Source organism: Callithrix jacchus, chromosome 10 (genome assembly GCF_049354715.1).
Source record: "Callithrix jacchus isolate 240 chromosome 10, calJac240_pri, whole genome shotgun sequence".
Taxonomy (NCBI): domain Eukaryota; kingdom Metazoa; phylum Chordata; class Mammalia; order Primates; family Cebidae; genus Callithrix; species Callithrix jacchus.
The window spans coordinates 128,004,657-128,030,618 of NC_133511.1; the positions used below are offsets into that span (position 1 = coordinate 128,004,657).

At 53.1% G+C, this 25,962-nt stretch overlaps 1 protein-coding gene across 23 annotated transcripts in view; it reads right to left on the reverse strand.

Annotated features, from left to right (window-relative positions):
• Window positions 1–25,962, reverse strand: part of SHANK2 (SH3 and multiple ankyrin repeat domains 2) — a 720,394-nt gene that overhangs the window by 579,937 nt on the left and 114,495 nt on the right. For all 23 annotated transcript variants that reach the window (XM_078341738.1, XM_078341739.1, XM_078341735.1 and 20 more), the window contains one exon: window positions 21,527–21,745. In XM_078341738.1, coding sequence (XP_078197864.1) covers window positions 21,527–21,733 — 207 coding nt within the window. In that variant the 5' untranslated portion in view covers window positions 21,734–21,745. The remainder of the gene's footprint in view (window positions 1–21,526; window positions 21,746–25,962) is intronic.

The window sequence follows — 25,962 nt, forward strand, 5'->3', positions numbered from 1 at the left end:
GCGCTGCTTGGTAAGGAGTGCCTGTCAGAGGCCGCTGCCCAGGAACACAGAGGCATCTGCGAGGCTGGGGTGGGGCTTCCAGGCTGAGGGCCCAGCATAAGGAGACGAAGGGAGGCAAAGGAATAGCGATGAGACTGGCAGGTGGATGGCCCAAGACAGTTTCTGCCTTAAGCGACCCTCCTGGTCCCACCGCTACCAATGCGAGCTTGGTCGTGTAAATTTCTCCTTGAGGAGCACGGTATATGATCCCGGTCTCCCTGCAGCCCTGTGAGGTGCTTTTTCCCTTATAATTTGTCAGACGTGTTCTGAGCGAGTGATTTGTTAGATGACCCACAGATAGCAGAGAAAGGATGGCCAAGACAACAGTGTCTTCTTATTCTCGTCCACCAGATGAGGAAACTGAGCTCAGAGACTCCAAGTAACAACCCCAAGGTCACATTTCTAGAAAGCGGTAGAAGTTTGATTTACACCCCAGTCAAGTCTGCCCGTCTCCCGAGTCCTTGCTGTGTAAGCGATAGATTATGTTCCTCTCTATACACACCCACTGCCAACCTCAGTGCAGGCAAAATAGAAACTTAAATTAGAGGCGTCCCCCGTTCTATTGCACTCAGCTTTACGGAGCTTCACAGAGAACGTGTTTTACAAACTGGAGGTTTGTGGCAAGTCCGTAAGGAGCAAATGCATCGGCACGATTTCTCCAACAGCACGTGCTCACTCATCTCTCCCTGCCACGTGTGGGTAACTCCTGCACCAGGTCAGGTTTTTCACAACTGCGGTATCTGTCAGGATGATCCGCAGTCAGTTTGCCGTTGTTCCGGGGTGTTAGGAGCCACACCCCATCTGAGTTAGGGAACTTAACCGACAAACATTCTGTGTGTTCTGACGGCGCCACTGACCGGCTTTTCTCCCACCTGGCTCCCTCTCCTTGGGCCTCCCTACACCCTCAGACACAATAATATTGCAATCAGGTCAAGTAATCACCCTACAGTGGCCCCTACGTGTCCACGTGAAAGGAGAGGAGTCACACATCTCTCATTTTAAACCAAAAGCTAGAGATGATTAAGCTTAGCAAGGAAGACACATTGAAAGCTGAGTCGAAAGCGAGGGTCCCTGCGCCAAACGCCAAGCCAGGATCTGAACGCAAACGCAGTGATCCTGAAGGACATGAGAAGCGCCACTCCCGTGAACACACAAACAAGCGACACAGGCCTTGGGGCTGAGAGGGAGGAGGTCTGAGTCGTCAGACTTTGAGGATCAAGCGGGTCGCAACATTCACTTAAACCAAAGCCTCATCCAGAGGAAGGCCCTGACTCTCTTTGATTCTATGAGGGCTGAGAGACGGGAGGAAGCTGCAGGAAAGGCTGGGAACCAGCAGAGGGTTATTCATGAGGCTGAAGGAAAGAGGCCACCTCCGCAACAGAAAAGTACGAGGTGAAGCAGCAAGTGCCGATGGAGAAGCAGCAGCAGGTTCTCCAGAAGATCTAGCTGAGACCATAGATGAAGGTGGCCACACTACACAGATTTCCGGAGTAGCCAAGACAGCCTTCTAGTGAAAGAAGATGGCATCTGGAACTTTCACGGCTAGAGACGAGAAGTCAGTGCCTGGCTTCAAAGCTTCCATGGACAGGCTGTCTTGTTAGGGGCTAATGCAGCTGGTGACTTTTAAGTGGAAGCCTATGCTGCTCACACATCATTAAAAAAACCCAGGGTCCTGAAGAATGGTGCTAAATGAACTCTGTCTGTGCTCTAGAAAGAGAACAACAGAGCGTGGATGACAGCATGTTTGTTTACGTCACATGTTACTGAATACTGTAAGCCCCACTGTTGAAACCGAACGCTCAGAAAGAGATTCTTTTCCAAATATGACCTGTCCTTGACAATGCACCTGGTCACTCAAGAGCTCTGACGGAGACGTACAAGGAGAAAAACGTTTTCATGCCTGCATGTACAATATCCATTCTGCAGTCCATGGACTAAGGAGGAATTCTGACTCTCAAGTCTTATTACTTAACAACATATTTTGTAAGACAATAGCTGCCATCGATTCCTCAGAGCATCTGGGCAAAGTCAACTGAAACTTTCTGGAAAGAATTTGGCATTTCAAATGCCATTAAGAATACCTGGCCGGGCGTGGTGGCTCACACCTGTAATCCCACCACTTTGGGAGGCTGAGGTGGGCCGATCACCTGAGTTCAGGAGACCAGCCTGAACAACATGGAGAAACCCCGTCTCTACTGAAAATACAGATTTAGCCGGGCATGGTGGTACATGCCTGTAATCCAGCTACTTAGGAGGCTGACGCAGGAGAATTGCTTGAACCCGCGAGGCAGAGGTTGTGGTGAGCCGAGATCGCACCACTGCACTGCAGCCTGGGCAGTAAGAGCAAAACTCCATCTCAAAAAATAAAAATAAAATAAGACTATTCACGACTCATAAGAAGAGGTGAAAATAGCAACGTGAAGTTTGGAAGAAGCCGATGCTAACCCTCATGGATGACTGAGGGACTCAGGCCCTCCGTGGGGGAAGGAACTGCGGATCTTGTGGAAACAGTAAGCAAACTGGAATTAGAAAGGGAGCTGAAGAGGGGTCTGAATTGCTGCCATCTCATGAGAAAACTTGAATGGCTGAGGAGTTGCCTCTTAGGGATGTGCAGAGACAGTGGCTTCTCCAGACGGAATCTGCTCCTGGGGAAGATGCTGTGAACACTGCTGAAATGACAACCCAGGAGGTAGAATATTCCAGAAAGTGAGTGGACAAAGCAGTGCAGGGTTCGAGAAGATTCCATCCAATTCTGAAATAAGTTTTACTCTAGGTAAAATGCTATCAAACAGCATTGCATGCTGCAGACAGATCTTTCATGAGTCAATTAATGCACAAACCTCACTGCTGTCTTATTTCACGTTGCCTCAGCCACCCCAACCTTCAGCAACAGCCACTCCGGTCAGTCTGCAGCCATCAATACTGAGGCAAGATCTCCCACCAGCAAAAAGACTGTGGCCCACTGAAGATGCAGGTGATTCCTCAAGTGTATTTAACAACAGTGCATTTTTTAATTAAGATATATACATTGCTTTTTCAGACATGACGCTATTAGATACTCAACAGACTCCGTAGAACATAAATCTAACTTGTATATGCACTGGGAACCCAATGCCTCGTTTATTGCAAGAGCCCTTTTACTGCGGTGGTCTCGAAACACACTCCCTACCTCTGAGATACGCCCGCTGTGTGAGTCACTGAGAATACTGAAGAGGATGTTGATGTTCAGGTTATCTCTGGATTAGAAGAAATACTCCCTCTGTTCAGACTTTCCAGGTACCAGTGCAAGGCTGTGTACAATCCCATACCCCAGCCTCTGGTGACCCAGCCGTCCTCTCCCTGCATGCTGGCTGGAGCCCCACTCATCATTTGACAGGGGCTGCGGTCTCGTGACACCACCCCCCTGGCCTCCTGCAGGCTGAGCTGACAACTGGGCACCATCAGCATGAATACGGGGAGCTGATCTGCTCAGCCCTGCTCCCTTTCCTGTCCAGCCTGTGGGTCTCAGCCTCTCCACGCTGCACTTCCTGTCTTCCAGGAGGGTAGTGTGGGCGGAGGAGCAGGGCTGAGTTTCATATTTTGCCTTAGGATGTTTCTCCTCGCTCTGTCCTAACAGGCAGGCAGGAGTTGGTCACTCTGTCACTCAGTCTCCTCAAGGCTGTGATGTCCGGATCCTTACGAAAACAGCCACCTGCCTGGCCTGAGTGGTGTGGCTCAAGACACAGATGTCATGAGATCTCCGAGACCCAAACCAGGCCGGCTTCTCCCTCACCTCCAGAAAGGCAGCGTATGCAGCATGCCTTCCGTGGGACGGGGCTGGCGTGGTCAGGAGCTGTGGAGAAGGGGGCTGATACCAGCCTTGTGATGATACACACGCCAATCCAGGGAAGTTCTCCTGACTTCTAAAGGCAGCTGCGGTTCTCCTCAATTTCCCTTCATACCACAAAAGCCCTCAGCCCCAAAAGGGAGCTGTGTCCCAGCACAGATGGACCATCCACATCTCCCTGCCCCTCCTCCTTACTCCTCCCCATCTCTCCCCTCACACATCTATCTCAGCACTGCTGCCCCATACGACCAGTAAAGCTCTCCTCCCTGCCCCAGACAAAGCCGCCTGAGGACAGGGGTTTCTTTTTCTCTGCATAATCAAAGCTCGTAAATGTAGGTGGAATTGAACACTTCGGATCCACATTCCGGGCATGAAGCTCTTCTGGGTGATATAATCCAACGGTCAAGAAAGGTCTGGACTTCACAGTGCTGCTGACGGGAGCTTCTGCCTCCCGAGCCTTGCTTGCGCTCAGCGGACTGAGCAACCGTGAACTGTAGCAACGACCCTGTGAGGGAAGGCTGTGCCACCAGGGTCCGCAGAGCTGTGAGTCACAGAGCTAGGGGTGGCCACGCTGTTGAACAGAATGACACACCTGCCCCCTCCCCCCACCCTTAGTACAATTCACGGTCAAGCTCCAATCAAAACTAAAGAGCAGCCTGGGCAACACAGAAAAACTGTCTCTACAAAAAACGAAAATTTCCAAAAATCAGCCAGGGGTGGTGGGACGTGCCTGCAGGCCCAGCTACTCTGGAGGCTGAGGTGGAAGGATCCCTGGAGCTGGGAGGTGATTGTACCGCTGCTCTCCAGCCTGGGTGATGGAGCAGGACCCTGACTCAGAACAGAACAAAAGAAAAAAACGGAGCGCGTGAGGGAAAGTCACACAGACGTGGGTGGGCAGAATGCGGGCACTGGACACAGACAGAGGCAGCGGTGCTGGGCCTGAGTCTGCCACGTACGCTGAGTTATGAGTCGCTCAGCTGCCGTGGCAAAGCGCCACAGACCAGGCCGTGTCAACCACAGACAGACATTTGTTGTCTCCTATTCTGGAAGCCGTAAGTCTGAGATCAAGAAGTCTGCAGGGCTGGTTCCTCCGGAGGCCCCTCGGCCTGGCTTGCCGACAGCCGCCTTCTCTCCGTGTCCTCAGGTGGTCGTCCCTCCGTGCGTGTCTGTGTCCTCACCTCCTCTTCTGATGAGGACTCTGCCCACTCTAACAACTTCTTTTACCTTGATTGCCTCTGTAAGGAATCAATCTCCAAGTAAAGTCTCATTCTGCGGTCCTGGGTTAGGACTCCATTCAATACAGGAATCTTGGTTGGGGGCAGACTTAGCCCACGACACTGAACGGTCATGGGTGAGTGTCTGCAGCCCACTGAGGGCCACCACGTGCCTGCGGCGGGACACGTTCGCATTGACGAGTAAGTCACACCAAGGAGGATGGATCAGCAAACCAACGCCACAATGCGTCCGGCCTGCCAGGGTTACGGGAGCTTCTTGGGCAAGGCTGTTTCATGCACAGCAAGGTAGCAAGAGAGTTTCAGGTGAGAGACTAGATTGCTTTCCCAATCTGTTTTGGGCCCTGTGAGATGGAGACGATGACAGGTGATTTTGGAAGACTGTGGTGAGGGCGAGGGAGTCTAGACAAAGCTTGAGAAAATGGTCCACGTTATACCATATAAAGTAGGTCTTATTGCCGTGGGTTATCCGAAGGCCGTGGCAAGGGCCATCTGCAACACGAGACTCAGATCACAGACGGATTCAGGGACCTCCAACTCACCTTCCTCAGGTGAGACTTACATCTACCGTCCTCCTGACTGCTACCCAGGGAGCCCAGGAAAAGCCAAGAGGTGAGATATGGCCGGGGCGTCTCAGCTCGTAGCCCACGGGGACATTCCCTATTCAGGATCTGGAGTCAGAAACACAGATCCCGGGGACAGTCCAGATGGCAGCAAACACCTGTAAGCAGCATTCAGCAACGACTCGGGAAAGCCTGGAAGGAGTCCGAGTTCCCGAGCACGTCGTTCATGGCAAAGAAGCGAGTGTCACATTCAAAGTTCCCTCTGCAGCTGTGGTTCCGTCATCGCCAATTTCTGCATGACGCATTTTTAAGGGCCCGTCATCAATACACGCTCAGAAGGGGCCGTGGAAAGGTACACACATGCGTCTCCGGGCCTCTGACAGCTGTTCACATGCAGTTGGTGTGTACCTGCCCCCTCTGAAGAATAGCCAACAGCAAGGTCAACCCACACTACAATTGATTTTGTTTCCAGATGCAATTATCCAAATGAAATCACACTTCCTGCTGCGGACAGAGGCCCATCGGGCTGGCGGTATGCGTGGTGGCAAACACTAAAACCCTGGGACAGGTAACACGCAAAGCAGAAATCAGAGACGTCCACGGATCGGGAAATGTGGGGTGACGCTGAGTCAGAAGGACAGGCTGGAGGTGGGTGCTTGAAAGCCCACGAGTCAGGCTTAGCGCTTCTGCGTTTAAATGCCAATCAAGGATAATGTGGCTACGGATCCGTTTTTCCAATTAGAACATTTTTCACACCGTGAAAGCTTCCTGGCAGGCCCTGGACGCTGTGGAGAGGTGGTGGGCAGACTGTCTCTCCTGGTGATTCGTAAGAGGCTGCGTGTCTGTCTCCGCTATTGGCAAGGAGATGCTGAACTGGAGACAGGGCTTGGTTCTGCCAGCGGCCCATGGCCTCCTCGGGGGTGAGTTAATCCTCCTGTTATCACAGCCATGATTTCAGGCAGAGCCACCGTAAAACAGAGATCAGATGCTGGCCAGAGAAGCTCCTCTAGGAGCAATAAATTGAAGAGAAGTAATAGGCAGCCATGGAGGAGAAATTATCATTAAAAAGCCTGACTGCAGACAGAAAACACTGTGCACCCACGGCCCGGCTCGTAAGCGCGCTAAACACATCGTCTCTTGTTTCTCCAGGAGCCAGCACTAGCCCCGCGCCCAAAGAGGAATGCTCCGAAAACTCCAGAGCGTTCCCAGGGCTGCACAGCTGCAAGAGGGGGAGCGGGGATTAAGGGGGGCCCGGGGGCCGAGCTAATGAATTCAACTTGATCCTGGCAGCACTCGGACAGAGCCGTGAGTCAGGAAGATTAAGCCAGCAGGTCAGAAAATGGATTAGAGACGAGGCAACAGAGGTGGGTGAGGCCGCTGCCGGGACGTGGAGGCTGCTCGGAAGCTGTGGTGCAGGAGGCCTCATCCGCCCAGGACGGAGGGCGGCGAGGGAAGGGCGGAGGTTGGCAGGGAGGCAGAGTCGGAGCCAGGCTGGAGGAATCGCCCAAGTCCAACCTCAGAGCAAAGGTGCTGGAAAAAAGCCCCACCCTTGGATTTAACACAGAAAAGTAAAAACTGATGATCTGGGGCCCTGGCGTTGCCACCCTCTGGATAAGGCTCACCAGCTTGGGATGCCAGCAGTGGGGAGATGGCTGCTTCTCACCAACGTGGTTCTGAACCACAATACTCCCCCACAAAGCTCTGCCGCAAAGGGTAGTAATTCCAGACCAAAGCCACTTTTCCCATACGTTATTTTCTCCAAGGGATTTAAGCAGGTCTTAGCTCTAAGCTGAGGCAGAAGAGCACCTCAAGTCAGACGCTTTATGTGCAGACTATGGAGCCCCCTGCAAACTGGGGGGGCTCTCCCACATACAAAGCACGAACCCAAAACGTCACAGAGAAAGGGCCACATACGGCCCTTACAATATTTTCTTTACATGACGAGTAAGAAAATGAAGCCCTGCTCCGCCCTTCTTGAGGGTGCCGTGTGACATGAATAAAAACTGGTAAGGTCAAGGCTTGACTCGCCAGGGCAACTTTCCCTGAGGGCCCCAGGACCTTCCCTGTTGCTTTAAACAATTTGTAACTCACCGATTTCTTGATTAAAATAGTCAAGTGTAAACCACTCATCTTAAGGCAGGGAGGCTGGTTCCCATTGCTGTGTCACAGAGACGGTGGAGGCAGAGGGAAGGCTGCAGGGCTGGGGAGCGGCACTCTCTATGGTCTTGGCAACCAGTTTATAGAACCACAAAGGAAATCAGATTCTGTGCCTTCTGCTTCCCCAAAAGGTGATCCAAATGCATACTACGAAGGATGTGAAGGGGCTACTCAAGGTGGAGACCAAATATCCTAACCATGGATTTCTATCATCAAAAGCGTGGATTGATGGTGAACGAATAGAGGGAGGGAGGGATGGGATGGGCAGGAGGATGCGTGGGTGGGTGGATGGGTGTCTAAGTAGGTGGGTGGCTGGGTAGATGCATGCATGGATGAATGAATGGATGGATGGATGGATGGATGGATGGCTAAGTGGATGGGTGGGTGGATGAATGGATGGATAGATGGATGAATGGATGGCTGAGTAGATGGGTGGGTAGATGAATGAATGGATGGATGGATGGATGGATGGATGGATGGGTGGATGGATGGATGGGCGGGTGAGTGGGTGGATGAATGGATGAATGGATGGCTGAGTGGATGGGTGGGTGGATGAATGAATGGATGAATGGATGGATGGATGGATGGATGGGTGGGTGGGTGGGTGAGTGGATGGATGATGGATGGATGGATGGATGGATGGATGGATGGATGAATGGATAGATGGGTGGGTGGATGGGTGGATGAATGAATGGATAGATAGATGGGTGGATGAATGGATGGAGGATGAGTGAGTGGAAGGGGTACGTGGACGGGTGGATGTGGACAGGTTGGAGGGTCAGGGGATGGGGTGTAGGTAGGTGGAAGGGTAGAGGAGTGGAGGAGTCCTCTGAGGGGGGCCTCCCTGGTTAGGCTGGAGTCGGTGTCAGGCCACACTCCATGGACTCAAAGTCTTTGAGTAAAGACCATTATCATGTTACCAACTTCTGCCCAAGACCTTTTTGATGACTTTTCTCTTAGGGCAGAAAATGTGCTCATGTCAAGGCCACGTACACCTAAACTTCTAATTAAGTCTATAATCCCAGAAGAATTTCCTTTCATTTAGCAAAAGGGAGCTGGGAGAGAACATTCTGGAACAAAACATCTGAAAATGGAAGAGCAGCCCAAAGGAAAATTACATATTTTTTTTTTTTTTTTTTTTTTTTGAGAAGGGGTCTCATTACATTGCCCAGGTGATCCCCCTGCCCGAGCCTTCCGAGTAGCCGGGACGACAGGTGTGCACCACTGCACCCAGCTACGACTGTATTCACTGATAAGAAAGCTTTTGTGTTTCTCAGTGGACTGGGTGGCCTGATGGCACGGATAGCCCCTCAGTGGCAGGAGGCCCGGGACGGGCACCGGACGCAGCACAGGCGGGAGGGGAGAGGCTCACCTCCAGCAAGAGAGGCAAAGAACCGAGAAAGGGTTTCCCTCTCAGTCCATGCGCCAGGCCACTCCATCACTGGCGATGGCCAGAACAGGCATCCGGGAAGGGGGAGCAACTGCCAACAGGGGTGGAGTTTCCTCTTGCGGGGATGAAAGCTTTCTGAGATTGACAGTGGTGATGGGCTCACTCATCTGTGAATTTGCTAAAATCCACTGGCTCTCACACTTCCTATGTAAATTACATTTTGTGTTTTTTTTTTTTTTTTGAGACAGTCTCACTCTTTCACCCAGGCTGGAGTGCAATGGCGTGATCTCGGCTCGCTGCAACCTCCGCCTCCTGAGTTCAAGCAATTCTCCTGCCTCAGCCTTCTGAGTAGCAGGGATTACAGGCACACACCACCACACCCAGCTAATTTTTGTATTTTTAGTAGAGACGGAGTTTCACCATGTTGACCAGGCTGCTCATGAACCCCTGACCTCAAATGATCCACCCACCTCGGCTTTCCAAAGTGTTGGGACTACAGGCATGAGCTGAGAAACTGCAAAGATGCAGTCCTCACATCTTAACCCTTCTCTCCAGGACATCCCCCCAGCTTAGTCATAGGAAAGTGTCTTCACGTCTCTACCTTTCCCTACATTGCCCCCCTCCGCAGGGTCCCAGCCTCCAGCACCATTTCACTGGAGTCCCCGTCTTCTCTTCTTTTTTTTGAGACAGTCTCACTCTGTCACCCCAGGTGGAGCGCGGCAGCATGATCTCTGCTCACTGCAACCTCTGCCTCCTGGGTTCAAGCAATTCTCCTGCCTCAGCCTCCCGAGTAGCTGGGATTACAGGTGTCCACCACCACGCCTGGCTAATCTGTGTATTGTTAGTAGAGATGGGGTTTCACCATGTTGGTCAGGCTGATCTCGAACTCCTGACTTCATGATCCGCCTACCTCAGCCTCCCAAAGTGCTGGGATTACAGGCGTGAGTCATGATGCCCTGCTCCCTCATCTCTTCTTATTCTTCTCCCCTTGCCAGAAAGGCCAAGATCACCCTTTTAAAATATAAATGATGTCCCATGCTCTGTACCAAACCTCTGCCCATCAAGGAAAACCAAGGCTCCTTGCCATGACCCTACGCCTCAGCGCCCACTGCCCACCTCCACTGCCTCACGCACACTGCTCCTGTGGCCCTCGGCCTTCTCTGCTGAGTCAATGCACCAAGTTTATGCATACCGCAGGCTGGCTGCCCCCGAAGAACCCTACCCATCACCTCGGGCTCAGTGCAGCCATGGACCCCTCACCCTACAGAGGCAAGGGTTTCAATGAATTCGCTCACTCCATGCCAGACACTCAGCATTCACTTGGCTGTACTGGCTGACTGGGTACAAGGATGAGCAGAGCCTGCACCAGGTGCTCCTGTGGAAAGGAATGCTGCCCGGCTGCCCCCACAGGCCCTTAGCCGTGAAATCGCCCTGTGAAGACAGCCGGAGGAGAAGCCACAAAGCCGCAGAAACCTCAGAGGAAATCCACTGACCCAAACACCACCAACTGGTGTGCGCCAGGCTAGGGAGGACCTGACTTTGCTTTTTGAGATGGAGTCTCCCTCTTGTTGCCCAGGCTGGAGTGCAGTGGCATGATCTCGGCTCACTGCAACCTCCTCCTTCCAGGTTCAAGGGATTCTCCTCAGCCTCCTGAGTAGCTGAGATCACAGGCGTGCACCACCACAACCAGTTAATTTTTGTATTTTTAGTAGAGGCGGGGTTTCATCATGTTGGCCAGGATAATCTCGAACTCCTGACCTCAGTGATCTGCCCACTTTGGCTTCCCAAAGCGTTGGGATTCCCAGTGTGAGCCACCACACCCAGCGGAGGAGGACCTGCTTTTTATCCTCAGACTGGGAAGCAGTCATAGGAGGGCTGTGCATGGCTCGGTGGTCAGGGCGTTCACATGTACACAACCACCTGAGGCGTCGTCTGGAAAACTTCTGAGAGTCTGGTCTTGAAGCTGTTCTGGTTGCCCAAGAGGAAGGGTGGGGTGGTGGTGAAGGCTGAGGGAGTGGCACAGGCTTGCAGGGGTCTAGAAGGTACTTGGGGAGGGACTGGCTGTGGGAGTAGTGGAGATGGAAGCTCAGGAGGACGCCTGCACTATGGCTGCGACAGCTTTCCACAGCCCAAAAGTGGAAAGAACCCAGCTGACCATCGAATAAGAATGGACTCACAGTACGTGGGAATGCAGGACAGTGCGAATCAAATCCGTCATGCCTCAGCATCAGCGTGCACCAAGACCGGGTCAAGAAAACGTGGTGTATATGTACGATGGAATACTACTCAGCCATGAAAAAGGAGGTCATGTCATTTGCAGCAACAGGGATAGAACTGGAGGCCACTACTTTATGTGAAAGGACTCAAATCCTGCATGTTTTGACTTATAAGTGGAAGCTAAATAATGTGTGCACAAAAACACAGCATGGAATGATGGGCACGGGAGACTTGGATGGGTGGTGGGGGGTGAGGGCTGAGCAATTTCTTAATAGGTACAATGTACATCATTCGTGATGGTCACACGGAAAGCCCACACTTCACCTCTTTTTCATGTTCCCATGTAATAAAACTGCACTTGTACCCATTACATTCATACCCAGAAAAGCCGACCGTGCTGAGGAAAAGCAGCCAGGCACAAGAGGCCACATGATGGTTGACTCCATGTCTATGAAGCGTCTGGAATAACCAAATCCACACAGACAGAAAGTGGCTTCCTGGTCGTCAGGGGCTGGAAGTGGGGACAGGGACCCACTAGCACCCAGCACAAGGGAGCTTTGGGGGGATAGAGACTTCCCACACCTGGCTGGTGGTGACAGGTGCACACTCAGCAAATCCACCCACCGGGAATCATCACATTTTATTCTATTTTTTAAGATGGAGTTTCGCTCTTGTTGCCCAGGCTGAAGTACAGTGGCATGACCTCCACCTCCCAGGTTCAAGCGATTCTCCTGCCTCAGCCTCCTGAGTAGCTGGGATTACAGCCGTGAGCCACTATACCCAGCTAATTTTTGTGTTTTTTGTAGAGACAGTGTTTCACCATGTGGGCCAGGCTGGTCTCAAACTCCTGACTTCAGGTGATCCACCTGCTTCGGCCTCCCAAAGTGCTGTGATTACAGTGTGAGCCTCCACGCCCAGCCCTGAATTGTATTCTTAAAGTAAGTGAATCTTATAGTTTGTAAACTGTAACTCAAGAAAGCTTTCTGAAAAAAAAAAAAAAAGAAAGAAAGCTTTTTTGTTTTTAGTCTTTTTTAAAAAAGAAAAAAAAAAAGTCACCGTTATCTAAGAGAGCAAACACCAGAGGGGCCAGTTCTGGAGTTCTGAGAGGTAAGGGTCATGGCACTGGTGTGGCACAGCCTGAGTTGAGGGGCACCTGGGCTTTCAACTGAGAAGGTGTCGAGGGAGAAACAAGGCCTGGCCGCCAAAGGGAGGCTGCGGTGGGAGATGTGGGCCGTGGGCTGTGCTAACACAGGTTCTATCAGCCCCAGGGTGCTGGCTGCAGGGAGCCAGGCCCCACCGAGGAGCCCACCTGCCACCCACTCCCTGGCAAGCCCAGGTGTTGAAAAGAAGGCAGCAGAAGGTAAACCTGACCAGAGCCGGCTTTCTATCCAGAAAAATCCACCCAAGGGAGTCAAGGACAAACCTTCCTAAAGCGGAATGAAGAGGCTGCCGCTCAGGGTCACGGCTGCCCAGCCACCCATCTCCCGGACACGGGGACTCCATTAACTCCTTAGAAGATGACGCCAGCTCTCACCTCACAATGGCCAGGAACCAGAAGTCAGACACACAGCAAAGCACCCAAACGCAGCTTCCTGAGGTAATGAACCACCCCTGCACCAGCCATCCAGAGCACTCTCTCACAATGGGGGGGCACCTCATGGTCTCTGCAGGATGAGGAGCCAGCCCCAGGGGTGTGACTCAGGTACAGGAGGGGGACATGGACTCAGACGCTGCCAGGACAGGTAGAGTCCTCCTAATATTCAAAAGCAGAGGAACCCTCAAATACAAAATGCAAATGTGGTAATTATGTGCCTGTGACCAAAAAGAGGGGGTTAAATCCTGGAGGAGGAGGAAAGAGGGGGTTAAATCCTGAAGGAGGAGGAGGAAAGAGGAGGTTAAATCCTGGAGGAGGAGGAGGAGGAGAAGAGGGGGTTAAATCCTGGAGGAGGAAGGAGGGGGTTAAATCCTGGAGGAGGAGGAGAAAAGAGGGGGTTAAATCCTGGAGGTGGAGGAGGAGGAGGAGGAGGAAGGAGGGTGTTAAATCCTGGAGGAGGAGGAAGGAGGGGGTTAAATTCTGGAGGAGGAGGAGGAGAAGAGGGAGTTAAATCCTGTAGGAGGAGGAGAAGAGGGGGTTAAATCCTGGAGGAGGAGGAGGAGGAAGGAGGGGATTAAATTCTGGGGAAGGAGGAGGAAAGAGGGGTTTAAATCCTAGAGGAGGAGGAGGAGAAGAGGGGGTTAAATCCTGGAGGAGGAGGAGGAAAGAGGGGGTTAAATCCTGGAGGAGGAAGGAGGGGGTTAAATCCTGGAGGAGGAAAGAGGGGGTTAAATCCTGGAGGAGGAAGGAGGGGGTTAAATCCTGGAGGAGGAAAGAGGGGGTTAAATCCTGGAGGAGGAAGGAGGGGGTTAAATCCTGGAGGAGGAAGGAGGGGGTTAAATCCTGGAGGAGGAGGAGGAGAAGAGGGGGCTAAATCCTGGAGGAGGAGGAGGAGGGAGGAGGGGATTAAATTCTGGGGGAGGAGGAGGAAAGAGGGGTTTAAATCCTAGAGGAGGAGGAGGAGAAGAGGGGGTTAAATCCTGGAGGAGGAGGAGGAAAGAGGGGGTTAAATCCTGGAGGAGGAAGGAGGGGGTTAAATCCTGGAGGAGGAAAGAGGGGGCTAAATCCTGGGGGAGGAGGAGGGGGAGGCGGAGGAGGAGGAGGAGGAGGAGGAGGGGTTAAATCCTGGAGGAGGAGGAGGAGGAGGAGGAGGAGGGGTTAAATCCTGGGGGAGGAGGAGGAGGAGGAGGAGGAGGGGTTAAATCCTGGAGGAGGAGGAGGAGGAGGAGGAGGAGGGGTTAAATCCCGGAGGAGGAGGAGGTGAAACCTTCCTGCTCTTGGGGTTCTATTTTAATCCGCAATGATAAGCAGGCGGGCCAAGGTCACGCTGGAATCAAGCATACCTGACAGGGTGTGGTGGCTCAGGCCTGTAATCCCAGCACTTTGGGAGGCTGAGGTGGGAGGATGACTTGAGTCCAGGTGTTTGAGACCTGTCTGGGCAATATAGTGAGACCCTGTCTCTACTAAAAGGGAAAAAATACCCCAGTGTGGTGACGTGCACTCGGGAAGCCGAGCCAGGAGCATCCCATGCCCCAAGGCTGCGGTGGACTCCAGCCCGAGTGACAGAGTGAGACTCCATCTCAAAGAAAATAAACTAAAAACTAAAAACAAAAGAAATCTGAGAGTCCATTTGGAAGCAGCTGACAGACGAGAGGACATCCCCGTCAGCAGGTGTGTGGCACAGGGTGAGGCAGGCACAGTGGGATGAGAGGGCAGGCCCTCCCAGCATGGCACAGGAAGTGGGGATTTGGAGTGACTGTACTTGGTCTGGGGAGGACAGGTGGATGGCAGTGCATGGTGTTTGAGGGGGTCAGGACGGTGGCGGGAACGCTTTTTCCTAAATGGAGTGCCCCACTTGAACATGCATGTGCTTTATAAATGGAAGTACTGATTCACGCACAGAACGGGATTCATTTTCCCGGGGTGTCTGCTGGGAGGTGGGCCAGGTGGCAGGGATCAGCCTTCGGGATGACGGCATCAGCTGAGCTACTTGGAGCCAGCCCTCGGGGAGAGGCGGACGGGGGTGCCGCCATCCACACCCGAGGAGAGCCCGGGAAAGGCCACCACAGCCTCACCCTATTTTCTTCTCCGCTGTACTTGCAACATGGCATTCACTGTGGCTTAAACGATAAACCGCTTTGGGCCACGGGGCCAGTTTGCTTCCCTCTTCCTCATTCACGCTCCCCCAGAAATCACAGAGCTCACTGTAGCCCATATCGATTTTGGCACATGCCACTTTTTCAAAGGCCACGCTGAATGTCCGGTGCCAGCACTCCACCACCAGGCGCTTGAGAGAATGCAGAGACGGCACCCTCCCTGTGCCCAGAGCTCACCCCACCACTCCCTGCCTGGCCGGGAACCCACCCACACAAGAGGAGTCAAGTGAGGGCTCATTGTGCCTGAAGGGTCATGGGCACTGCGAGAGGCTCTCGCTCAGAGACTTAAAGCTTCAGCTCCACTGGAAGGTGAGGCTCAGAAAGAGCACTCACTCAGAAGCAGCAGTGGGCCCCGACAGCAGCAGATGAGGGGCTGCACGTGGGGGGAAGAGGGCAGCCCAGGTGCTTCTCCGGCACCAACTCCCAGCGGGCGGGCACTGGGGCCTCGGCACAGACTCACTCGGCAGCTCCTGGCTGGCTCCTCCGGGCAGGGTTCCAGGAACCATCTCGTGTCCCTGGCTACACAGAGGACTCAGCCCCACAAGGGATTTCACGCGGGAACAATGTCTGCTTTGTTGCTGAGAGCTCACACCCGTGGGATTTCTGATTTCAGCCTCCAGGGGCTTTGTTTGTCTTGAACAGAGTGAAGAAAAGTGGTCTTTGGAAGGTTCCAGAAACAACCAGGCTCCCACGAGAAGACTAAACCCTGAGGAGGCTCTGGCTTTCACGAGGAGGTGCTGTGGGTTAAGTCCAGCCTGGAGCAGGGCTGTGGCTCCATCCGTCACTCCAACCGGTCTCCAATGCCTCCAGCAAAGTGGGCAGAACAGCTGCTGGGGAGGGAGCACCCACCCTGCATGGGGATGGTCACCCGCCAAGGAAGGCGTCACACAGGCAGGGAGGCAGGGTCTGGCCAGGTGCAGGAGGCCCCTGATCTCCCGACACCCTTGCCCCACTGCCAAGGAAGCAGCTCGCTGGCTGGGATGGTCAGGACCTTCCTCCTATGCGGCTGATGAGAGCCTCCAAATACGGGCAGCACCGGCAGGAGGGTGGACCAGGGAGAAAGGAAACAGAAATGGACTCCTTGTGGGCACCTCCTGGGCTGGAGACCAGCCCACAATGGCTCACTTCACAAGTGGTGTTTGTGCCCCTGACAGGTGGGACCCCGAGGCTCAGACCTTCAGACCCTTGCTCAAAAGCACAGAGTGAATGGGGGGGGGGACGTGATTCTGACCCATGCCAGGAAGAATGTGGCCAGGCTGCTCCCACGCAGCACTACCTGCTGGCTGACTGCCCGCCGCAAATTTGATGTGCAGGTGCAAATCAGCACAGTACCAGGCAGTTGGTGGCATACCCAACGCCAGCATCCCAGGGCTTCCATCCAGCAGGTTCCAAGGCAGAAGGCTGGGCGCCCGCAGGACACTGGCTCTGCCCCTCCCTGGCTCTGGAGGCCGACCCTCCAGTTCTCATCTGTAAACCCTCGTCATGACTAGGAGGGAGCAGTGGGGCTTCCAGGGTGGCTGGTGCCCTCCACCTCCTCCACCTGCAGGTTCCACTCTGCGTTCCGTGTGAGCGCATGGGACACATGCCCTCTGGACAGGTGTGCCATCCATCAACCGAGATGCTCCCAGTGCTGTCTGCTGCAAGGCTGCAAGAGAACTACAGGAAACTCACCTAGAGACTGTAACACAGTGCCCGGCACATGGTAACGTTGGGAAGTCATAAAATACCCCCCGGTGTGGCTCCAGAGTGCTGGGCTTCCCCATGGGCGGGAGGTGTCCTTAGACACGCATCACGTGAGGGTCAGTGCCCGACATGAGCCATTTCCTCTGACTTCCTGATTCAGACCCTTAGGCCTGGGGTCTGAAACGCACACAGGGTGCTCTCCCAGTCCCCACTGCCCTCCCTCTAGTATCAATAAGCAAGAACAGCAAGTAAAGGGATCGAATGGCTAAAACCCCACAGCCTGAGCGTGGGTCCACTGGCAGTGGTTACGGGGTTCTCCACCATTGAGAGGTAAACACTGAGAAATGCTGCGCCCAGGGGCTCAGAGGCCCAGGCCAAGGGACCCAAAATAGAAAAGCCACCCCAGAAAATACCCAGTGTAGGTGGGGCACAGTAACTCACACCTGTAATCCCAGCACTTTGGGAGGTTGAGGCAGGTGGATCACCTGAGGTCAGGAGTTCAAGACCAGCCTGGCCAACATGGCGAAATCCCATCTCTATTAAAAATACACACACACACACACACACACACACACACACACACACACACACACATTATCTGGGCATGGTGGCAGGCGCCTGTAATCCCAGCTGCTCAGGAGGTTGAGGCAGGAGAATCACTTGAATCTGGAGGTGGGAGGCAGAGGTTGCATGCAGTGAGCTAAGACTGCACCATTGCACTCCAGCCTGGGTGACAGAGTGAGAATCCTTCTCAAACAAACAACAACAAGATGGGACTCTGCCCCTCAATGGCTTTCCACCACAATTGTGAGATCTCCCAAGCCATGTGGAACTGTGAGTCAATTAAACCTGCTTTTCATTATCAATTACGCCAGGCGCGGTGGCTCACACCTGTAATCCCAGTACTTCGGGAGGCCGTGGTGGGCAGATCACCTGAGGTCAGGAGTTCGAGACCAGCCTAACCAACATGAAGAACTCAGTCTCTACTAAAAATATAAAACCAGCTGGGCGTGGTGGTGCACGCCTGTAATCCCAGCTACTCGGGAGGCTGAGGCAGGTGAATCTCTTGAACCCGAGAGGCAGAGGTTGCAGTGAGCCAAGATAGCATCATTGCACTCCCGCCTGGGCAACAACAGTGAAACTCTGTCTCAAAATAAATAAATAACTCAGTCGGGTAATCAGCAGTGTCGTTATTAGCAGCCTGAGAATGGGCTACTGCAACGTCTCAGGAGAGACAGGGAGCCAGGCCCTGCACGTGGACTCCACCCTCCCAGCCCAAGCTCTGTTCATCTGCAAAGCCAAACAGACGGCCAAATCTAACCACACGACGGAGCCAGCGAAACCCACCCATGTGCTATGCCAACCAACAGAAAGCGCAAGCTGACAGCCGGCCGGGACGAGACCGGGAGAAACATCAGGGAAGCAACGGGGACCCAGCACAGACACGAAATGAACCCGAGGAAGCAGGGCGGCCCGCAAGCCTCAGACGGTCTCCGAGCTGCACGAAAACACACCACAATTAAAAGAAGGAATGCCCCCAAGAATGCTTTACGCCGGGGAGGACAGAAACAAGACAGAACACCTACCAAACAAATAAAGGAGTATCTTCAAAAGGAGAGAGTGTGGGGCTATGGGGACAAGCAAAAAGTCGAAAGAGCCTGACTAGAGTAAATTAGAAATTACAAAGAATTGAACGGGTCCACCAAAAACACAACAATCAAAGGCTCAAGAAACTCATGGCAGGCCAGGCGCGGTAGCTCACGCCTGTAATCCTAGCACTGTGGGAGGTGGATCACCTGAGGCTGGGAGTTCAAGACCAGCCTGGCCAACAAGGCAAAACCCCATCTCTATTAAAAATACAAAAAATTAACCAGGCTTGGTGGTGCACGCCTGTAATCCCAGCTACTCGGGAAGCTGAGGCAGGAGAATCACTTGAACCCGGGAAGTGGAGGTTGCAGTGAGCCGAGATCGCACCACTGCACTCCAGCCCAGGTGACAGAGGGAGACTGTCTCAAAAATAAATAAATAAATAAATAAATAAATAAATAGAAAATCACCACTAGCAAACAGAAAAATGCCACGTAATTGAAGTAATTAGAGGAAAAGATAACAGATAAGAACAAGGAAAACCCATCATAGGAATAATTACTATTTCTAAAATAAAGGACCCAACCAATAACACAGAAAAAATAACAAAATACAGAAAAACATCCTTAAACAGAATCTGAAGTTTTTCTAGGAAAAAGCAAGAATGCCCAACACCTAACACTTCCTGGTCTACCAGCGGGGGCCACTTCTTTAGGAATCTAGTCCCCAAAAAAAAAACCAATGTCCCCTATGAGATGGAAGAAAATCTGGGGGCCTCAGGTGTATCCAAAGCAATGTTCAGGGCAAGAAGACAATCAAACAACATCCCAACAGAGGGGAAACTGTGACTCAAAAACACAGAGGAGGTCAGGCATGCTTCTTCCAACCTCACAGATTTGGAGGGAAAAAGTCTCCTGTGACAAAGACAGCACTCCCTTCACCACCTTTCTCTCCTCTTATAGTCAAATAAACATGGACGATGCTCGTTTCTTAATACTGTGTGTTCTGACCCGACACTTACCCCGGTATTTCTACCCGTATGCACATCTACCCATGGCCTGTAATCCTGCGGAGGGGCGTGTCGGAATGGGGTCAGCAAGTGTCGATGATGGGACCCCCACTGCTGAGCCCAGCATTCGTGCTTTCCTGCCTTACTTGAACTTTTTATAACCAGAATTTATAGCTGTTATGAGAGGCATTAAATAACACAGAAGAAGGAACCCCAAAACCCCACACTTATCCTCCCGACAGCCTTTCACTGCCAGGGCAGCCCTGGGCCCATGGCATGGGGCTGGGCATCAGGCCACCCTGAGCTTCCCCTCCACGCGTGTCGAATCTTTTGGCTTCCCTGGGTCACACTGGAAGAATAACTGTCTTCGGCTACACATGAAATACACTAAGAGAAATGACCTAAAGAGAAAAAAAAAGTTGCGAGAAAACCCTCAGAATGTTTTAAGAGAGTTTACGCACTCGTGTTAGGCTGTAGTCAAAGCTGTCCCGGGCTACATGTGGCCCACGGGCCTTGGGTTGGACACGCTTGACCCGGATGGTGAAGCCACGTGGCTGATCTCATTCCTAGAGGGAATGTGTCAGCACGTCAGCCCCTCAGCCCGGCTCACGTCTCTCCCAGAGGGAGCAGGGCTGGGGATGGGCTGAGCAGAGGGTCCCTGCTGGGCCACAAGCTGCTGGCAATGGGGAAAGAGGAGACATACATTTAGCCCTCGCTGAGGACCAAGCCCTGGGAGGTGCTAAACCCAGGGCATCTCAGCCCCTCCACAGCGCCAGGAGCGAGGACCTGGGTGTGCACCGAGTGAGGCACCAGCAACACTCAGCCAGTGGGCAGCACAAGGTTTCTCAACCACCAGCACGTGGACCCCCCTTTCCCATCGTGGCTGGGGCCCGGAGACCATCCTCAGAAGTCGGGGTGGACGCAGAGCACGGGGCTCACATCCTCAATCACCTGCAGCAGCTGTCACCTGCAGCCCACCTCTCCCCATTCCTTTCACCCACAGCTAAAATGAGAAGGGTCCTCTCAGCTCACTGGGGTCCCAGGAGAGCCTTCTAGAAAGCACAGGTGAAGCCCATCAGGGGCCTCCCCTAGATGCCCCTCTGAGTCCTAACTCTTCGGTGTCCAACATGTCTACTCCACAGCGAAAGGGCTTTGAACCACCCACCCCTACTACTGCCACCCCCACCTGCACTCCCCAGTGGACAGACGGTGTGTGAAATGGTCTCAGGCCAACGTGATGAGGTTCCTGTCCACAATCACAATGTCTGCTCCACGCTTCCAGTTCTGTCCCATGCCTCCGATTTGAGACCACACACGGCACAGTCCCCACCATGAGCAAGAGGGAACGGGGCTGGGCAACTGGCCTCCAGCATGCTCTAGTGGATTGGACAGCAGATGAAGCCACACCCCATCCTCTGCACACGGAGGTCCCCTGTAGACAAAGCCCAGTCCCCAGGGGCCAACCTCCTAGCGGGAGGCAAACCCAACCACAGGGACCCGCAGGCATAAGGACAGACATTCAGGGCACAGCCAGCATGGGCCAGGACAGCCTGAGGGCTCTGGGGGCCACAGGAACAGCACTGGGCCCAGGGCTGGAGGGACAGGAGGAGGAAGACAGCAGCCATGCGGGGAGGGGTGCTCAGAGCTGCACACCCTGGAAGTCGGGGAGCATGGGACACTGGGCCTCGGCAGGGTGGAGTCAGACACCAGGGAAAAGCAGGGCCAGGCCTGAGAGCCTCCTGCACTTCGTGCTAGAAGCCAGGTTTCCTCTGCGAGGTTGTGAAACACCCCTTTCCATCTCTGGGCCCCTGGCCTGAATGTCTGGCACACAGTAGGTGCTCAGTGAATGTTTGTGGGTGGAGGTGGGGACAGTGACAGTGGCAATAAGGAGGGGAGGCAGGCCCAGCAGGGAGCCTGGGGGGATGGGGGCAGAAGTTTGGAGCAAGGAAGGAACACAGTGTGCCCGGAGCAATTGGGACCGTGGGTCCAGGAAGGACTGGAGCAGCGCTCTGGCGTTCTAGCCACAGGTGACATCGTCCAGATGTGAACCAAGGGGCAGACCACAGGGCTCACCGTCTGCTGCAGGTCATGGATGACGACGCGGATCACCAGCGTGTTGCCCTGGCTCTCTTCCAGCCTGGTGCCGCCCGGCTTCTCCGCAGTGGCCCGGATCGTGTCGTAGATGGTCTCTTCTTTGGAGCTGTCTGACTCCGACCCCACGGAGTAGTCGGAGAAGCTCTGGGCCATCTCGTCCTCACTGGATGTCGGACTGCGCGGCATGGCTGCCTGTGTCTTCAAGGTGGGGAGAAGGAAGACGAAGAAGAGGAAATGTGAAAATGAGAGAAAACCTAGAGGCACGGTGGGTGCCAGCACTGGGACGCGCGTGGGCTGGGTGTCACAGTCTGTTTGCCAGTGCGACTGCCGGCGAGGGCTCCATGGGCAGACACACACCGATCCCAGAGGGCGGCCAGGAGTCGGCACCACCAGCTCCTCCTGGGAGCCTGAGCTAGAGGCGGCGGCCAGGACCCAGGAAAACCCCACAATCTCTTTCAAAAGGAACCTGGGCTAGCCGTGGGGATGACCGCAGCTTACAAAGACGCAGCAGAGGGTCACGGGGCTGTCCGAGCTGCCCCAGGTAAGAAAAAGGGCTGCCTTTTGTTTCCCTTTGAGGACAGCGCTGCAGGAGAGGAAGAAACCCCGGCTTCAGGTCAGAACGGCAGCAAGTTCGCGCTGTAATAATCCCCTCTGCTTCAAACACAGAGCAATGATAGGTACTGTGTAAAAATAGAACAAAAAGCCAGAGCCAGGCTCACAGATGAGAGAATCTCCCGGACCAGGACGGGAGCAGAACCCAAAGTCACGGGCAGACTGCAGCCAGCAGACTCGGGGGTCCTCAAGAGGCAGGGCAGCTGAGAGTGCAGCTTCTTCAAGGCCAAGTGCAATAGAAATTACCCCACAAAGGCCCAGGTCAGGTTGCCAATGACCATCTTGGACCAAGGCTTTTTTGAGACAGAGTCTCACTCTGCTGCTAGCCTGGAGTGCAATGGCACAATCTCGGCTCACTGCAACCTCTGCCTCCTGGGTTCAGGCAATTCTCCTGCCTCAGCCTCCTGAGTAGCTGGGACTACAGGTGCATGCCACCATGCCCAGCTAGTTTTTGTATTTTTAGTAGAGACAGGGTTTCACCGTGTTGCCAGGATGGTCTTGATCTCTTGACCTCGTGATCCGCCTTCGTCGGCCTCCCAAAGTGCTGGGATTACAGGTGTGAGCCACCATACCCGGCCAACCAAGGCCTTTAACAAGGACACAGACTGAACTCTGGGAGCAGCCATCCACTATTTGGTGACTGGATCTATGACACCCCCCACCTCTGCAGGGCAGGAGTGCAGACAGGGTTGGATAAAAGTTGGCTTGAACCGGGGACGTGGGGACCTGGTGGAGGAGGTGCCATGCTGAGCCAGCAGTTCTACTTCCAGGCACATTCTGTCGAGAAGGGCAAGGCCACGGGCCCACGGAAAGACACGTTAAGATCGTTCCCTACCAAAGCAGCCAATGAAAATGCACAGTTACCCACGGACCACTTGATCAAGCTGTGGCCTCTTCATTCCTATGCGATCCACAGCTGTGACAATGAATGAACCCAAGCCACATGTGGATGACCCCAAAACAACACTGTGCAGAAGGTAGGCACTTTGCACAAGCAGCCAAACGGCAGACCGTCATTTCCAGATAAAGGCTGGGAAGATGCCACACCGTCCTCCAGATGGAACGTGGAACACGGGTGTTTTCACCCTGTGAATGGCGCCGAAGCAGTTCACAGTTCCCAACGCAGGGGAGCAGTTCCCTCTCGGAGGAAGACGGGGTGGGCGGCGCGGGCCACGCTACGCCTGGAGCCACACACTTCCTGAAAGCCCCTCCAGCAACTGCGGTACAATGTCAAACTCGATACAGCTGAGGACACAGAAGTTCGCCGTCTTATTCTCTCGGTTGGAAATCGTTCACAAGGAGCAAGAAAGGAGGGCAGGAGTGCAGGGGGCAGAAGAGGCCGCCCCAAAATACGCCACTTGGGCATAAGGACCATCCTGAGCTGAAGATGACAGAGAAGCAGGTGTGAGAACAGCCACTGCCTTCCCCGCCGCTTGTGTGCCTCAAAGCAAGACGTAAACTCAGAGGGAGTGCCCACCCCCACCACGCCAGGAAGGACAAACCTTCATCACTGGAGACAGCTTTAGACCCTTGTCAGCCCCGCCCTGGAGGAACCTGTGGAGCCGACTTTACCGACGGACCAGCCTTCCGCTGCACTTCCTTCCTGCGGCCTGGCCGCCCCACAACTTGCCCTCCAGGAACTCAGTCCTTGCCCTTTGTCTTGTCCCTTCCCCACAGAGGTTCTCCTCCTGCGCTGAGGGGCTACCCAAGCCAAACTCTAGCCACCTTTTGAGACCCCTTTGCAGACTGGTGCTCCATCAGCTCACAGACCGTCTTCCTCTTGCAACTCCGTCTCACGTCAACTCAATTTCAGGGCCCCAGATAGAGAACCTAGGAGGGTGGTAGGAAAAGGAATTTCTCCTCTGCAGGGGGAAGGGATTGGAAGAAAGGGAGGAGGGGAGGGAGATGGATGGATGGATGGATGGATGGATGGATGGATGGATGGCAGACGGACGGCTGACTGTGTGGGTAGGCGAGAGTGAGGAAAGAAGGGAGGGCAGGAAAAAAGTAGGGAGGGAGGGAGAAAAGAAGGGAAGAAGGAAGGAAAGGAAGAAAAAGAAAGAAGGGAGCAAGAGGAAGGGAGAGATGGAGAAGGGAGGGGGGAGAAGGAGAGAAACAGAAGGAGAGAGGGAGGGAGAGGAGGGGAGGGAGAGAAGAGAGGAAGAGAGGGAGGTAGAGGGAAAGGGAGGGAGGGAGAGAGGGAAAGGGAGGGAGGGTGGGAGAGAGGGAAAGGGAGGGAGGGTGGGAGAGAGGGAAAGGGAGGGAGGGTGGGAGAGAGGGAAAGGGAGGGAGGGAGGGAGAGAGGGAAAGGGAGGGAGGGAGGGAGAGAGGGAAAGGGAGGGAGGGTGGGAGAGAGGGAAAGGGAGGGAGGGTGGGAGAGAGGGAAAGGGAGGGAGAGTGGGAGAGAGGGAAAGGGAGGGAGGGAGGGAGAGAGGGAAAGGGAGGGAGGGTGGGAGAGATGCCCTAATTATTTCCATGTCCTAAATAACTGCCCGGGACATACTTATACTAACAAACTCTGCTGTTCATCTGAAATTCAGGCAGAACTGGGTGCGCCACGTTTTATCTGGCAACAACACGGGAGAGCCCATGCGGGGTGGCGGGGAGGGGGCTGTGTTGGATTCTCTAGCCTGGTGAAGACCAGCATGGTCTGGAGGCTTCGTGGAGAATCAAACACCAAGATATCTATAGATATCAGGTAGCTATGTCGGATTTCAGGCAAAAACATGAAATATATAAACCTTACAAATTCACCGATTTTTTGGTTTTTGCTGAGACAGTCTCACTCTGTCACCCAAGCTAGAGTGCAGTGGTGCAATCTCGGCTCACTGTGGCCTCCGCCTCCTGGGTTCAAGCCATTCTCCTGCCTCAGCCTCAAAAGTGGCTGGGATTATAGATGCCTGCCACCACGCCCGGCTAATTTATACACACACACACACACACACACACACACACATAAATAGATATATTTATATATACATAGATATATATACACAGTCATATATTTATATACGTATATACATGTATATTTATATACGTAATACATGTATTATATATATATACATGTATATATGTATATAAATATATGACTGTGTATATATATAAATATATACGTGTATATACATATATAAATATGAGAACATGTATATGTATAAAATATTTATATAAATATATATGTATATATAAACATAAATATATATGTATAAATATATATGTATATATGTATATTTATATATGTATAAAAATATATAAAATATTTAAATATATATGTCTATATACACATATTTTTATATAAATATATATACATATTTATGTAAATATATATATATGATATATACATTTTTATATATTATATATATTTGTGTGTGTACATATATAAATATAAATACACATATAAATAAATAGAGAGAGAGAGAGATGGTTTCACCATGTTGGCCAGGCTGGTTTCAAACTCCTGACCTCCAGTGATCCACCTGCCTCAGCCTCCCAAAGTGCTAGAGTTACAGGCGTGAGCCACCACACCCAGCCAGAAATTCAGTTTTTAAACAGATTACCTTGCAGGCCACATAGCACACATCTACTGCTAGACCTGAGTTCAGGAACAAAACCAATGGCCCACAGCACCAAGGAGAGCAAGGAGGGGCTCCTGGATCCCAGCCCCTGCTGCTGCCAGCATCCATCTTCACCCACTAGGACCCCTGTGTCACCCTGGTGCTGGCTCCGGGAGTGATGGTCACACCTGGGCGCATCTGCTCCCAAACCATGGTGCAGAAGGGCCAAAGAAGAACCGGGTTTGGGTCCAA